This window comes from Medicago sativa, chromosome 8, assembly GCF_051527215.1.
Source record: "Medicago sativa cultivar Bolivia chromosome 8, Bolivia_mono, whole genome shotgun sequence".
In the NCBI taxonomy this organism is placed as follows: Eukaryota; Viridiplantae; Streptophyta; class Magnoliopsida; order Fabales; family Fabaceae; genus Medicago; species Medicago sativa.
The window spans coordinates 5,435,338-5,452,495 of record NC_140756.1 but is presented as its reverse complement, the minus strand read 5'-3'; the positions used below and the strand labels follow the sequence as shown (position 1 = coordinate 5,452,495).

Below are 17,158 nucleotides of genomic sequence, written 5' to 3'. Positions count from 1 at the left end.
GTTATGGTCAAATTACTGCACGTAGGTTACAGTGAATTTTTATGGACTTTCAGCACAACTTTTCCGAATTTAAAATAAAAACTGGTATTGATCGGTACAGAATTGGTCTTAGGCGTAAACATGAAAGTTTTAGATAATTTTGTTAGCTTTCTTGTGGCTTTGGTTTGACGTGAAAATGATGTTTGGTCTGTGAGTTATGATGAAAATACTACAGGGAGGTCTTAGCAAAATTGTACGATGACAGCATTCTCTGTTTCATGTTTTTGCGTTTTGTTCATATGTTTCTGTTTTGAATTGATCTTTGTTGTAAACATGAAAGTTGTTGATATTTGTGATATCTTTCCAGTAGCTTTGGTTTGACATGAAAATATGTTGTGGATAATTTATTATGTTTTTACAAAGATACTTAGTGAATTATTGTCGATGTTTAAATACGATGTTATATGAAGTTGTTTATGATTGATGAATATGATGTTTTAAGATGTTTATTATCATTTGATATTGTTATATTATGATATGACATGAATTATTTATGTGATCCATATGTTGTCAAGATGCTTAGATATTAAGATGTTAAGACGTTAAGATGATAAGAGTTGTTAAGTCGTCAAGTCGTTATGAAGTCATCAAGTTATTAAGATGTTATGTTGTCAAGATATCAAGATGTTAGGATGTCATAGATGTTCATGAAGTTGTCTAAGTTGTAGGAAGTTGAGTCCATTGCATATTCATTAAAGTTGGGGGCTTTAGGCCCGGCAGCCTTGTGCTCATTAAAGTTGGGGGCTTTAGGCCCGGCAGCCTTTGTGCTCAAACTACGTTGGGGGCTTTAAGCCCGGCAGCCTTGTGCTCATTAAAGTTGGGGGCTTTAGGCCCGGCAGCCTTGTGCTCATTAAAGTTGGGGGCTTTAGGCCCGGCAGCCTTTGTGTTCAAACTACGTTGGGGGCTTTAAGCCCGGCAGCTTTATGCTCACATGTTGAAGAGCCTAATTACGCTCATTTATGTTGTTGAATGGTACCACATGCATTTGCATATCAAGAAGTTTTAAGATGATTTAAGATGTGAAGTTGTCGAGTTGTCAAGTTGTTAAGTTGTCAAGATGCTAAGATGATTTGAGATGTTAAGAGTTACATAGTCGAGTTGAGTCGCATTGTCGAGTTAAGTGAGGTTTGATTGTGATTTGATGATTATGATTTAATGATGATGATGTTTGACGATGATGTTGTTCATGTTTGACGATGATGTTGTTTAGGATTGATGATGATGTTGATTATGATTTGTTTATGATGGTTGAATATGAAGTTGTTATGATAAGATGCTATGTGATTTATGATATGCTGATATGTGAATATGATAAGATGTTATACGTTTACTAATGATGATGTATGATGATTCCTCGTGATTATATTTAAGATGGATTGTTTGTGATTATGTTTATGGTTGATATATAATGTTATGAGATGGTTATGATTAGTACTTGATGTTATATGATGTTGTTTATGTATATGATTAAGATGCTATGATTAAAAGGATATATGATAATGCTTATGACTAATATTTGTAGATATGTGATGATATTTATATGATGATATAATACGAAGTATATGACTAATATAGGAAGAATAATGATACTAGTTAAGGAAGTTTAAGTTGTTAGATATGATTAATGAGTTATAAGATGTTTAAGTTGTTGAATGTACTTTATATGATTTATATGTTTAATATTTTTGTTTTGAGAAATCTCACCCCTCTGCTTGGAAATGTTGCTCTTCGTATGGGTAACTTGCAGGTAATCAAGATTAGAGGCGTCGTGAGTGGACTCCTCACATGTGTGTCTAGGTGCTCTGATACGTAACGGGATGGGACTTGACTTTACTTCTATTCCTTACGTATTGTTTATGAACTTTTATGAATAAATATTGAACTAAGACTTATGAGATTTTCTAATGAGGCCTGCGTGCCAAAGACTTTTTATGATGAATGAACTAGTTCCGCTGCGAAGTTTTGAATTACTTATGTTAAATGATTTTGAAGAATAAATTGTTATTTATTCAGTTTATGAATTTTTAAGAAGTGTAGCATTCCGTTTAAAGTTGAATTACTCTGATTTTTAATTATGAAATTTTTACGTTGGGAAAACGGGGTGTTACACTCCACACAACAACTCTCCTTTCTCTCTCCCTTGTTCTCACATTTTTCTTTCCCACAGAAACCACCATCATGCCATCTTCTCTCTTTATTTTCTACAAACTCCAACAACCCTTTAGCAAAACAAAAGCCACTATTCAAAATTTGCTTCTCACGTGCCCACTTCCAAGGATTGAGAATAGTTGCTTTTTTCATGTAAAATATCTGAAATAACCCTTCTCTAATTTTATATTTTTGGTTTTATAATTACATAAAATTACAATTATCGATTATAATTAAATTAAAATAAAGAAAAACTGAAAAAATATTTAAAAAATTTATTAAAATAATTTATTGGGATCCATTTCACTAAAAAGAAGATTAAAACTTCACTTAGTTTGCTAATAGAAAGATATAATAAGAAGAAGATAGTGAAAAACTGGGTATTTTTTTCTGTGTCCAAATGAAATGAACAAAGTCTCTATTTGTAGAGAAAAAAAAATCATGAATTTTGATATAATTTTTTTTTTTAAAATTATTTTTCGACAAAATAATTGATTTACAATTATTAAAAAAAATTAAAAACCAACCAACCAATCGAAACCCAACACGCGTCCATGCTGTCCAGCTTTTTTGCTTTCTCTCTCCGGCCTCTGCTCCCCACTTGCGTTGTCGGCGATTGTGATACACTTGCCATTTTTGCTCGAATCACAACGCGACAAGTGGCACTTCCTTCCTTTCAAAGGGCAATGAAATTCCAAAAGTACCCTTAATTAGTAGTAAAAAGCAACTGTGAAAATTAATAGAGTTAGGGACAGTTAAATAATTTTGCTAGTATTTTGTTTTGTTATATTGAGAGTAGATAGATAGATAATAAGTTCATTTACAATTCCACTTAAGTTAAAATGTTTTAATTAAGATGAGTACATTTTTAGCAAATGAAGAAAATCGAGACCAGGCACATTGTTTGTGTTACGGCTGTACATCGGATGGTGGTGAAATTTATCAAATAATAATTTAAATTTTAAATAATAATTCTTTTTTTTAGGTGAAAATAATAATTCTTCTCCCATTAATTTTCCTCAACTCATAATTTAATACATTCATTCAACATCACATTTTATCTATATAACTTTCTCCTTCAAAAAAAAAAATGGGGAATTAGTCACTTTAGTCCCTGAATGGGGAACGATTCGTCAATTTAGTCCCTGAATGCAGATAAATTGCAAAATAGTCCCTGAATGTAGACTTTGTTAGTCAATTTAGTCCCTGAATGCAGACTCCGTTAGTCAATTTAGTCCCTGAATGTAGACTTCGTTAGTCACTTTAGTCCCTGAAATTGACCATGCAGGGACTGTTTTGCATATTATCTGCATTCAGGGACTAAATTGACGAATCGTTCCCCATTCAGGGACTAAAGTGACTAATTCCCCAAAAAAAAATCTATATAACTTTCTCTTCCCATAGCATCACTATTCTATCACTTTTATTACATTTTCTTTCATATTGCTTTATCTCTCAAAGCATATACAATCAATGGGGAATTAGTCACTTTAGTCCCTGAATGGGGAACGATTCATCAATTTAGTCCCTGAATGAAGATAATATGCAAAACAGTCCCTGCATGGTCAATTTCAGGGACTAAAGTGACTAACGAAGTCTACATTCAGGGACTAAATTGACTAACGGAGTCTGCATTCAGGGACTAAATTGACTAACAAAGTATACATTCAGGGACTATTTTGCAATTTATCTGCATTCAGGGACTAAATTGACAAATCGTTCCCCATTCAGGGACTAAAGTGACTAATTCCCCTACAATCAATAGTAGGCAATCTGATGTGACATATCGTCATTAACAACACATCCTAGATCCAAAAAACAATAGAACTCAAATTCAATAATTCTGATAAGCAGGCAAAATCTGATACTTTTCAATAAAGTAGGAAATAAGCTTGTATATGGAGAAATGGAAATGCGATTAGGACAATCAATAAAGTACGACCCTACAACAATAAATTTGACTGAGGCAAATAGACCAACCAGCTGATTCAGATGACACTTATGTAAAAAAAATTTCAATCCCAACTGTATTTGCTCGCTCTCAAGTGAAAAGATGTAATTACCCCTGCGACTTAAGTCACGCTGCGTGAGTTACCTCACGTTAGTTATAAATCTTGCGTGAATTAACTCACGTAGGTTATAAACGTGGTGAGTTAACTCACGTAGGCTACGTGACTTAAGTCACGCAGGGGTATTTTCGGAAGTTTGGTTGGGAGCAAGCAATTTTTGATGGAAGAAGAGCAGAATTCTTATCTTTAACCCAGAAACACATTTCTGCGGTCCCCTTTTCTTCATCATCTTGACTCAAATCCACCTTTATCCTTTACAATTTTCTTCCCCATAAACTCAGCATAACAAAAACCCAGAACCCTCACAACCTAAATCCACCATGAACTTTTTGAATCTTGCTTCAAATCTGCCATTAATTTTAGAATTCAATAATTCTGATAAGCAGGAAAATCTGATACTTTTCAATAAAACGACGTTTTTTTATTTGGTTTGAGATACCCAATTTGACCATCATTAGTAATACTCTGAAGACATGAAGTACAAAAATATCAAAATAGCGTCTAGTGAAATACGAAGATAAGGTATTTTTCTGGAATACGCAAATTGCAAATTGAGATATGAGCAATTTGAAAGATTAAAACATGATGCATTTATCCTTCAAAGTCTAAGAATAAGTATTAGAATAATCTCTATCATTTTTAATCAAAAACTTGCAGAGCACGCTGAACCGTTAATTACGAAGTACAAAAACTGGAAAAACTGAACTTCTTGTCCCTTGAACTAATAAATATTGATAGGAAAAATCATGATAGCTTGTCTACACAAAATCATAGTAAAAAAATGTTCACAGAAAATCAATTTGAAGTTCAGAAACAAATAAACTCCAGTCAGCAATATTCTGGCAAATGAGTTAATGACTTCTTCAGTCAAACATGTGGGGAAGTGGCCTGACAGCCATAAATGCATCCACCATCTGAAAGAAATAAGGAAAAAGGAGACTAAGTAAGTTTTGGAGCATATAAGTGATAAACTGAACACAAAGCTTCAATCCTGCTAATCTTACAGATATGAGGTAGAAAATTAGCAACCCAGCATACAATTAGTTTTGATAATAATTTCAGACACTGAAATGCGCTCATATCAACAAATAAATATTGATATACATAACATGAATTACAAATGAACAAGTTGCTACCTTTTCAGTCACATTAGCTCGAGCCGTCCGATGTCTCTCCACTATTTCTGTCAAAACTTGAATTAGACGTTGCTTCACCTCACCAGTTAGCATGCGTCCTGCTCCATACTCCTAAGAGAGAATGGTAAACTTGTCAGAGAAGAAATTAAACAAGTCTTTCTTTAGACAAATGTAAAAATAATTTAGCAAAAAGGATAGAAATATGACCTTCTTTATGTGTTCAAGTTCAGCATCATCTTCCAGGAAAAAAGAAAGGTATTTGATAGGTATATCTACCTGAATAATGTCATCCATCAAATGTTTAAAATCTTGAGCTATAACGAAATGTAAAGACTAAGAAGTACCAAAGAAAGACAAAGGAATTGACTGTCCACAAATGGAGCATGGAATTATATCAGTTTTTGTCAGATTAAAACATATATCAAATTAATCCATTTTGACTCTTGTTTACATATTTGTTACAAGCAAACAGCATATTGTTCATGAAAATAAATCAATAAAAACTTACATTACCTCGAGATTTGCCCCTAATTGTCTATGTTTTTCTATAGAATCTTGCCCACCGGAGAATGCATATCTGTTTACCTGCAGATGGCCACGCGTATACAGTGTGTGATGAACTTACCAAGTGGATAGGAAAAAAAAATGAGAGAGTTTCCTCAGAAAGAAAGTGTGAAGCACAGTGGGGAGAAGAGCACAAATTAATAGATTTTATGATCATCATTATTATAGCACAAGATTTACTAGAGTGGGATCTAGTGCTAGGTAACTAGACTGAATTCATTTCAAGGAAGATCGTAAGCAAGCCCTTTTGTATCTTGCATATACACTAGTAGTAACAACATCGACAGATGAAGATTCTAGAGCTAATTAGTATCACAATGTACAAATAGATCTACAATGCCTAAATGTAAACATTACATTATAAATCAAAGCTTTAAAACGAATTCAGAAATAAACCTTATTCTTTATATCTTTTGCAGAATCAGTCACATATATTGCAGAATTGGGATCACTGGCAGACATTTTTCCTGTTTCTCCCTGCAAACCAGTTATATTCAAAAAAAGCATTGAGCAAACAGGCAGAACAAAACATACAGTTATACAGGAAGAGACTATTTTCAGAGAGAAAATTTTGAAGGCTACATATATTGATTGTGTCCCAAATGAGATTCATGAAAATGCAGATTAATGACTATGACCCCCGATGTTTGCATTAGCTAAATATATGAGAGCAAATGCAATGGCAAATATATACACGAACTTGAACAATATTAGTTTGTCTTAATTTGATAAATTGGCATTTTTTTGCAACATAATAATACCTGTAATGCAGGGAAAAATGATGATTCAATCAAAGCAGGCTTGTTGTATCCGATTTTAGGAGCAACATCTCGTGTCATTCTAAAATAAGGATCCTGTAGTTGTCATAAAGAAACATACTTACAATCATGTTAATCTAAAATAAGGATCCTGGAGTTGTCATTGTAACGAATATCGAGGCCTAACTCATCCATACAAAACCGGCTTGTACGGTGAGGAGTGCCTCCTCTTTATAAACTCTTCTCAAGATTCTTATCTATCCGATGTGGGACTAAATCCCACCCGAGAGAGTTGGCCGCTAACAGTCATAAAGAAACACAGTTACAAAAGAACAGGTAAAGTTTACAATGCACATGCATCCAAGATCGCATTTTATGCCGAGAAAAAGCATGACAATGTCCGCATGGAAGATATTAGAAAGAAAAGATAACGTGAACATCGGGTTACATTGCAAAGGGCATAGGGAACCGCTTGAGTAGATATTAGCAGCAGCTCTTGATCGCATCTTTTAATAACGCATAGTTAAGGTATAAAATACCTAAGAGAAGAAAATGCCAATTGCTGTAAGTCAAAAGCAGTGTTGTTGATGGCGGATGGCAGTCCATGGCAGCGAGCCAAAATCCTGCCATATGGGCCGCTTTGTGGCTCCGCCATATCGGATTATGGAGGAAAATCCCACCATATCGGCCAAAATTGGGCATGGCAGATAGCCCAAAAACACCGATATTTGACAACACTGGTTAAAACAGATCATTTTTATGACTTTCTTTTTCCTTTCAATATCTACAGGTGTGTTTGAACATAATGATGTCTCAAAAGCAAAGCAAGAAGTTTACAGAAACATAGGAACCTGAGTCCTGATATCACCATGGTCATACTAGTCCATCTTAAATGAAATCGACTATTACATATAAAAACATCAGACAAACAAACCTGGTCGATTGCACAAGGAATTAAACAACGGAGATTCTCTTTGCCTTCAAATAGATGCGGAAATGAACTAGGAAATGATGGAGCTGCCTGCATAAACAAAACAAAACAAAACAAAGCACATGCAATCATTTCCAAGTAACAAACGCAAAATATGTATCATTGTCAAATGAACAGGATCATAAAAAGAAACTAACGCAATGCATGTACGTTAAAAACAAACACATATAACACTAGTTTACAAACCCGCGATTGCATACAAGTTCACAGTATGTAGATGAAGATCTATCTGATGCCTGAAAACCTAAAGCTGAGGTTTATAATTCTTTATTGTACCATAAGAATTGTTGAATATTTCATTTTTGACTCACCAATAACCAAAGTGCTAGAAATCTAGAAGAAATTATCAACTTGATAATATCTCATGATTAAATTGTTGAATGGCATCTTCACATTATGCATGAACTTATTGAAGTCTTGCACTCATGTCCATGAATCCTAACCCATTTATAATTTTATCCAGACTCATACTATTACTAAAGCATAGAATATATTCTCGTCTACATATACCTTAATGTCAATGTCAAGATGACAAAAGCAACAACAGATATTGATGGGGAAAATGATTCGTTAGTACAAAATCCTGAGATAATATGGCAAAAATATTATTTGGTCCCCACTTGACAATAACAACTGCACAGCTTAATCTGAAGAACAATACAAACAGCCAGATGAAAGAGCTGTCCAACAAGAACTCACAGCTCAACGCAACATTTAGAACGATGCATTATGATAATCTTGTATTAGTGAAAATGAAGATAAAGTGACATGGGAAGCCAACACTAATGGTCCAAGTCCACAGCAAAAGAAAACGCATAAATTAAAAATTAAGCAGAAATATTCCATGACAGGTACATTTTACACGGGGAAGAGATGGACCATACCTGCACAGGTGGAAAACTAACTTTTCCAATATGATCTTCCCCAATGAACCCAAAAATGCCAACAACCTGGTTATAAGTCACACGCTTTCCAATCTGTACCATGTTTCTGTAGAAGGCACTGGAAAAGGAATTTCTTATGTCAGTGTGTAGTGATTAGCGATGCAATCAGTGTTGTTATTCTTTTTCTGTTCCTAACAGTTGTAGTAGTTAGTTTACCGTTAGGTAACTGCAACTGTAATTGTAACTGTATATATAGGTTCAATTAAGCCTAATAGAATCAATAAATACAAGTGTAATAACTAAAATTATACAATGAAAATCACTTTCATCAGAAACAATATCAAAGTTCTTCCATTTTTCTCTTAATAGAACTTTATTGTTCTCAGATGACGGGAGTTATAAACATCTGTGTGTGTTTAAATTAAAAAGGACATCAGATTGTGAAATTTCTCCAGCAACATTTATTTTAGAACAGAGACAACTGAATTCAAAATTCACTCATTTTTTCCCAATCATGATGTGTACGAATATAAGCCCCAAACCAATTTAAATTTTAAACAACCAACCATTATTTCTAAATACGGGACCCAAAATAGTTAATAATGCACAGTACAGTGAAGAATATTTCTGGTCTGTACTTAACCACAACATTCATAGAAAAATACAATTGTGCACAGGATTTGATTATAGTTTTTGTTCTTAGGTGCCATCAAATAATAATCACTTAGATATCATGAATCCAAACAACTGTCTATGTTGCATTAAGCCTAGAAAACGATAAAGGTTATGTTAGGCATATGACAACATCAGCAAATCTTTGTCGAATCATCATAAAATAGATCAACTGATGTGATAGTATAGAAAGCATGAAACCATTTCCATTTCCTAATTCAGAATTCATTTTAAATCACATTCTTAAGTTTGCAGGTGAAATTAGTTCTTATTAGATCAATTTTCTAGTAATATATAGATACATGTTCTTATGAAATTCCTGCAACTACAAATAATCCAAAATTCTACAAAATCTCAAGAAATAATAGACAAACATGCTTGAAAAAGAAACTTCAAGAGAAAACATGCATTTATATTTTATATTACAAGTGACTCACCCGCCAACATAATCGAAATCAGAAAAGATGAATGTCTTTGATACGTCAAAACCACAAGCAATGATATCCTTTGCATTCTCCCTCGCAAGTCTTCGGCTCTCCTCTATAGTAAGATTTTTCCACAAGAACTTCTCATCATCAGTGAGCTGTATAACCAGAGGAACCTTAAAAGCCTCTTGCAAATACCTACACAGCATTTACCACCACATTAAGTCGTCAACAAACATCCTCAGGAATCACCAAAACTTTGAACTCAGGTTCATTTCCACAATAATGGTACATAACTGAGGTGGTACACATTGAACTCTGATTCGCCTTGTTCCAATGGCACTAAGGAATGTCACATAATAATAAGTAGTAACAACTTTAGATTTCACTTTCATAATCGTATGGCAACACAAATGAAGTATAATATAGGCCAAATACCTCCTTAGGTCCTTTAAGTTTCACGTTTGTTTCAGATAGGTCCTTTAAGTTTCTAAGGTTTCAGATAGGTCCTTTAAGTTTCGAGTTTGTTTCGGATAGGTCCTTTAAGTTTCTAAGGTTTCAGATAAGTCCTTTAAGTTTCGAGTTTGTTTCAGACAAGTCCTTTCTATCAACCTCCGTTAAGCCAAAGTTGATCTGTCCGTTAAGTCAAACTCTGAAACAAATCCTGAAACCTTAGAAACTTAAAGGACCTAACTGAAACAAACTCGAAACTTAAAAAGGACCTATCTGAAACCTTAGAAACTTAAAGGATCTATCTGAAACAAACATGAAACTTAAAGGATCCGGGAAGGTATTTGGCCTATAATATATGAAAACTTCTACACTCACGTCAGTTCGAATTTTGCATCTGAGTGGTTATTTAAAAAAATAAGACAGAACATTAGGGTGTTACTATTTATTCTGGTATTTGTTATGAAAACCAAAATCTATTTTGCCTTTGGACAAAATTAACAAAATAGAAACTTCACTTTAAATAGAGATTATAGATTATTTGGATTCAATAACGTAAAAGTACTTTACCAACATATTTGAGTGCATCTGGAAGAGCTTACTTGAGGTTATCTTACTACATAAATACTTGTGTAAGTGTTTATACGAACTTGACCAAACAGTTGTCACAAATCTCAAGAAAGTAATTGAAAGATTTCAGCCCCTATTGACCAAGAACTTGACCAAACTTTTAACCAAAACGTTCCCTTTTTTCTAAAGAGCTCAGCGACAATGTTATCAATGGAGGACCATAGTGGAGAGACAAAAAACCGACATACTGGCCAACATAAGGCGCCGCCATCCTTCACAAAATTGGCCAAAAACCCACGACTGACATTGATCATGACGCTGTCATGGCTGATATTTGACAACACTACCTAGTGGGCGAAACTCACACATACTAGTCAGTGTTGAGAAATGGGGAATTGCAGGTTTGAACCCGCAAACCATCATATCAAATGTACCTGCAGCCTTTTACTATTTGAGTTGTACTTACTAGTGTGATACTTTTTTATTCTAGTGTTTCTTATGCAAAGCAAAAGCTATTCTGCCTTTGAATAGAATTAACAAAAACGAAACTTTACTTTGAATAGCAAATATAGATTATTTGGATATGATAATGCACAAGTACTTTACCTACAAATTGTTTAGAGGAGCTTATTTGAGCATACCATAATACGTAAATACTTGTGTGAGTGTTTAGAAGAACTTGTTAACCTGTTATTTTCATAAGCTCCTCACAAAAATTTATACAAATCACAAACAACTTTCCCAAATCTTAACAACATATGTGAAAGGTTTCAGCCTCTAATGAATAGGTATTTAACTAAACATTTTAACAATACATTACTTAAGGTCTTATTTCGATTGGCTTAGCATACGTTTGGTTTCAATTTTGAAAGTCAAAAGTGATTCTAGAGGTTGAGGTTGTAAAATTGATCATGTTTGGATAATTTAAAGGAGAGTTTACTTTAAATCACGTTTGACTTTCCAAAATGTTTTGTCTCAACACTGATTAGTATGTGCGAGTTTCGCCTGCTAGGTAGTGTTTAGAATTTGTAGCTTTTGGCTTCTACAATTGATTTTAGCCTTAAATTTATTGTTAAATTCACTTTTAAATAAATAAATCCAAACAAAAATCACTTTAAATTCAACTCACTTTTATCTAGAATCAATATTACATAATCAATTCACTCAAAATCAATTCTTGTCACCACAGGACCAAACATACACTTATATAAACTTATCTACTATAATAAGTACTTGTGAAATTGTTTGGGAGAGCTTACGGAAATAATTAATGACACATCCATAAGTTGTTTTCAGCTTACTTCCATAAACTCTACAGAATAGCTTATAAAAACAACTTACGATGTATATGAAAATAGTTCGACTTTACTTTATCTTTTATTATAGAAATAGCTTATACCTTAATAAAGTTGTTCACACTCATAATAATTACATAAAACACAACACATATACAAATTTCAATTAACTATTTATTTCAAATGTAAAAGGTTTGAGCCCCTTTTTTGGAATACACAAGTGTTAGTAATTCGTTGTTATGTTTCCATTTTCTCCTTCACTGGGGATGAACCCAAATCCTTTAACTCCTTCAAAGCTTAGCTAAAACTAGTCGAGCTACCCAACCTTCTATTGAATAAGAACTTAAACTTAACTAGATATTTTACCAAATCACTCCCTTAATCCTAAAATAATACACTCTCGAACTCATAATTAGATAAATGTCACACCAAATTTACACACTTCAATCAAATTTCTTTATGAAAATACTCACTTTGTGAACATGAATGGAATCAAATGACCCAAATGCAAAGCTTCAGAAGAAGGTCCACGTCCTGTATACAAATAAAACTTCTCTCCCTTTTCAAATGCATCCAAAATCTCAGCAAAATCACTGCAAAACACAAATCAACAACAAAAAATTTCACATTATCAACTAAAATTCCATATTCAACTTACGAAGCACAGACTCCAACATAACACACAGCACATACAGATAATAATTTCATGAAATCACATAATTCAATGTAATCATATAATGTAATTATGTATGTCAGTGTCGTGTCAAAGTGTGAGAAAAGTGTCAGACACCAGTTCCATCATAAGTTCAATGTAATTACATGTATATGTGTCATGTCACACTGACACATGTCAGATACTGAACACGCTTTCAATCAGAAGTGTAGGTGGCATAAATATATAAAGAGAGGAGATGATACCGGTGAGCGAAAAAGACGTTGCGACGGAGGAAGACATGAGCAGGCTGAGAAGTGAGTTTCTCAACGCGTTGAATGAGAGATTGATCGATTCTTTGGCAACCGAAACGGTCGATGAGTTTGTCGTAATCGATTTTACCTCCGTTGCCAGCAACTTCCCATGGAGTCACCACCTGCTCCTCTTCGCCGGATTTGTTGTTAGTTTCAGTTGATGCTTCCATTTTCTCCGGTAGTCGGAGATTGTTGCCGCCGGCGCGTGAAGTTGGTGATAGATAGTTAAAACCTTACACAATAGTGTCCTTTTTTTTTTCCTCAAAAAATTAATGTCTTTATATAGTAAATAGCCAAAAATAATATAAAAAAATTAGAGAAAATGCAAAATCCCTTGAGATTGTTAATTAGTTTTTTCGTTACTTTAAAGAGTTTAATTAAGGACGGGTTTAACTTCATTGTTTTGAAGAAGTAGACTTCATGAATATAGTTTTAGTAGAAATTAAGAATCAATTTTACTTCATTACTCTAAAAAGTTGATTAAGGATGAGTTTAACTTCATTGCTCTGGAGAAGTAGACGTCATTAACATAGTTTTAGTAGAAATTGTTGGGCATTTAGACATGTATTGGTTGCATTTTGTTAAAACATTAGTTCTAGCAAGATGTCAGACACGATGTCTTAACATGTTGGTACGACATCATAGCGTGTCTTGTTCCGCTTACTAAATTAACCCCAATTGGTTGTTAAAATCAATCTTATACTGATCCGCATTATATTTTTTTCGAGTTAAGATCATCTTCATTTGTTAAAAATAAATGGATAATGTCATTTAATAAGAGATAGATACAAAAAAGTATGAAGTGGATCCTACCACTAAGTGGATTGTACTGCTATTAATTATTTTCAAATTTATTTATGTCTTTAACTCTCTAAATGAAAGAAATAGAAAGACTAATAAATAGAGATGATCTTGACAGTGTTTTCTTACAAGATTTATTTCTTTTAAAGGAAATTAACTTGCCTCAGAAGAACATTACACGACGAGGACGAACACAAAGTTATAACTTCTTTAGCTAATTTATAGAAATTTAGAGTTGATTACAAATTATGATGTCTCCAAATAATTTTATAACAATGAGTTCATAAAAAAGAAAAAATGTTCAATTTATATCTAAAATACATTAAAATATATATTATTAATAACATTATTTTTCATGCTTTGAGCAACAACTGATATGTTTTTATAGCCTTGATACAAATTTTAAGAACAACTAAAATCCCTCTTTACCAAACACAATTTTCCAACTTTTAAGAACAACTTTAGCTTATTTTCATGAACTATCATGTTTTCATTGTGACTGTGGTAAATCAAACCCTGTTTTCATTGCATATATATGGAATTATTTTTTGACATCTTTATCAAGTGGTCCATCGCAAACAAATTAAAATTACTAGGTAAATTTTGCAAGTATTGGAATCCTGAATGTGCACAGAGAATGAATAAGTTCCCCAAGTCTTTAAATTATTTTTGTTCATCATCTTGTTATTTACTATTCCTTAAAAAAGTCTTGTTATTTATTGTTGGGTTAAATAAGTTTTTCGTCCCTATAAATATAACGAATTTTCATTTTAGTCCCTAAAAAATTAAATTGAATGTTTTCATCCTCACAAATTTTTTTATTTTGTTTTTATCCTTAATAGTCACTTTATATTCATGTGAATGTCAAGATTATAACTCTTTTATGTTTAAATTGTATTCATGTTATGTCCGTTTATTATGTTAAACATTTATATATTCATACTACCTCCGTCCCTAATTATAGGGCCCTTTTAAAAAAATAACGGAAATTAAGATAGTGGATATTTGTATTAAATATGTTTGTAATTACTATTGTTTTTACAATTTTATCCTTTAAGAGAGAGAGTTGATTTATGTTTTCAACATGTTATTTATTGCTGATTGGAGAAAAAGATGTATAATAAATAAGGGCATGTATGTAAAGAAATAATTAATGTAGTTGGAAATAGCAAAGGGGTCTTATAAAAAGGGACAAAAAAAATTCTCAAAAGGGTCTTACAATTAGGGACGGAGGTAGTATTATGTTTTAAAAATGTCAAAATTATATCCATTAGGGACTAAAAATAAAACAAAAAATTTTGTGAGGATGAAAACATCTCATTTTAATTTTTAGGGACGAAAACCAAAATTTAATATATTTATAGAGACGAAAAACTCATTTAACCTTTTTATTGTTTCATAGACTTTCACAACCAAAAAGAAAGAAAGAAAAGAATACTACAGTATAGACATTTCAATTCTCTAGAATCTGGTTAGAGTGTGTGTCTATATATATATATATATATATATATATATCAATTTTTTGTAATACTGTCAATCTGTCATCATGTTACTGTTTGCCTAGTACACAAAGTAAATGTATAAATCATACATGATTGTCATTGTCAATAATACTTTGCCATAAAAAAGATTCTACTGGATACCCTTTAACTTTTTAATAATTTTAAAGTACTGTTAATTGCACTTTACTTTTACTTAGATGAATATAATAGGAGGAATGAATGAGTACAAAGGAAACTTACCTTAAAACTTATAGTTTACTAGAAAATATGTCCTATCCAAAATAGAAACATGGCCTAAAATTTGACTGCATAACTTACTTGAATTTGACCATTGAAAATGATAACCAAATCCCTATTATTCCTCAAATAACTTCTACTAATAGTGAACATCATTGATGATCCCTACATGGAATTTCTTGTTAACCATACAAACCTTCAAGTTTCAGACATAACAGTGGAATTTAACTATCGGACATGGTGCAAATTAACTCAAATGATTCAATGTTTCCTTTGTTTCAAGCATACACTTCTTACATTATACTTCAAATCAAGAATTGAACTCCAAGACTATGTATCATTACTTGCAATCCACATTAGCAAAGTCTCACATCAAGAACTTTATTGTGCACAACGCTTATATACTATATATATGATATGAATTGAAGTGGATAATTTATTCAAATCCATCATAATAATCTGCAAGAAAATATAGTCACCAAAGTAGAGAAAATACAAGATGAAATCCTTTGTTTACAATATTTTCTTTGTGTTCTTTTTTAATCTCTTAACCAAAATCCAAGTTTCATTAGCAGATTGTGACAACTTACAAGACACATGTCCATCAATTCCACCAAATAAACAAACCATATTCATCAATGGTCTACCCTGCAAAAATCCAGCTAATGTAACAGCTCAAGATTTCAAGACCGCGGAATTAAATAACGCTAGTTCTACCGACATTTTTGGCGCATCCGTGAAACTTGTCACTGCTGCTGAATTTCCAGGGCTGAACACTCTTGGTCTCTCGATTGGAAGAATCGATATCGATAATGATGGCTTAGTAAACTTCCATTATCATCCAAGAGCTACTGAAATGATCTTTGTTAAAAAAGGTGTATTACTAGTTGGATTTATTGATACACAAAATCAAGTTTTCCAAAATGTTCTCAAAGTTGGTGATGTTTGTGTTTTCCCTAAAGGTTTATTCCATTACATTCTAAATCAAGGTTTTGAAGAAGCCATTGTCTACTCAGTGTACAATAGTCAAAATCCTGGACAAGTATCTATTATTCCTACAACTTCTGACACAACATTGGAATCTGTAGAGAAGCTGAAAAAGAAAATTATCTCACTTTCTGCTTCTCAAGTTCATGGTGATATTATCAGTTCAACCTCTTAGCCATTCATATTATTGCTGCCTTTTGCATTCTTAAATATTGGTTCTAATTCATGTCAATTCTTACAGTGAATAAACGAATATAGTTTTGATTTTGTTTGGTTATTGAAATGGTCCAAGTTACATTCTGTATTATTTATTAAGCTAACTAGAAAAAGGGGAAAAAACATTGTCAATGTGAATACAACAATGCTTGGGAATAATGTTATTTCTCAATATGCTTGGAGTTTATATTATGACTGCACTAATGCTGATTAAAATTGCAAAAAATAAATTAGTTCATTGGTGAATAAATTCTTTTGTTATATATTTCCCTTGCGTGTATCTATTTTTCATGGTGAATCATAAGTGTGAAGTCGTGAACCAGGCTCGATGTTTCAGCCTAGTATTTTTGTTATATATTTTATCAAATATTAAGTTTCTAGTGTAACATGTACTTTTCATGTAAAAATTAAATAATACATGCATACAATACAACTAAATTAAATATTA

At 32.5% G+C, this 17,158-nt stretch overlaps 2 protein-coding genes across 2 annotated transcripts; one reads left to right on the top strand and one right to left on the bottom strand.

Moving 5' to 3' along the window:
- Nucleotides 1-4,846: 4,846 nt before the first annotated feature.
- On the bottom strand, nucleotides 4,847-13,220 carry LOC146896382 (Nucleotidylyl transferase superfamily protein). The gene is made up of 11 exons (XM_085737699.1): nucleotides 12,920-13,220; nucleotides 12,475-12,594; nucleotides 9,699-9,884; nucleotides 8,590-8,707; nucleotides 7,649-7,735; nucleotides 6,718-6,810; nucleotides 6,353-6,433; nucleotides 5,906-5,977; nucleotides 5,600-5,668; nucleotides 5,393-5,503; nucleotides 4,847-5,170 (listed from the first exon to the last, which is right to left on the bottom strand). The coding sequence occupies exons 1-11, from the start codon at nucleotides 13,135-13,137 to the stop codon at nucleotides 5,120-5,122; spliced, it is 1,206 nt and encodes a 401-aa protein (XP_085593825.1). The 5' UTR covers nucleotides 13,138-13,220; the 3' UTR covers nucleotides 4,847-5,119.
- A 2,710-nt stretch (nucleotides 13,221-15,930) lies between these two features.
- LOC146896381 (germin-like protein subfamily 3 member 4) lies at nucleotides 15,931-16,771 on the top strand. The gene has a single exon (XM_085731493.1). The coding sequence runs from the start codon at nucleotides 16,007-16,009 to the stop codon at nucleotides 16,667-16,669; it is 663 nt and encodes a 220-aa protein (XP_085587619.1). The 5' UTR covers nucleotides 15,931-16,006; the 3' UTR covers nucleotides 16,670-16,771.
- The last annotated feature ends 387 nt before the right edge of the window (nucleotides 16,772-17,158 follow it).

Coding starts and splice junctions, on each gene's coding strand:
- LOC146896382 (XM_085737699.1), bottom strand. CDS start 13,137: ATGGAAGCATCAACTGAAACTAACAACAAATCCGGCGAAGAGGAGCAG. Junction 9,885..12,474: donor ATTCCATTCATGTTCACAAA/GTGAGTATTTTC, acceptor AATGCTGTGTAG/GTATTTGCAAGAGGCTTTTA. Junction 5,978..6,352: donor CAAAAGATATAAAGAATAAG/GTTTATTTCTGA, acceptor GGCCATCTGCAG/GTAAACAGATATGCATTCTC.
- LOC146896381 (XM_085731493.1), top strand. CDS start 16,007: ATGAAATCCTTTGTTTACAATATTTTCTTTGTGTTCTTTTTTAATCTC.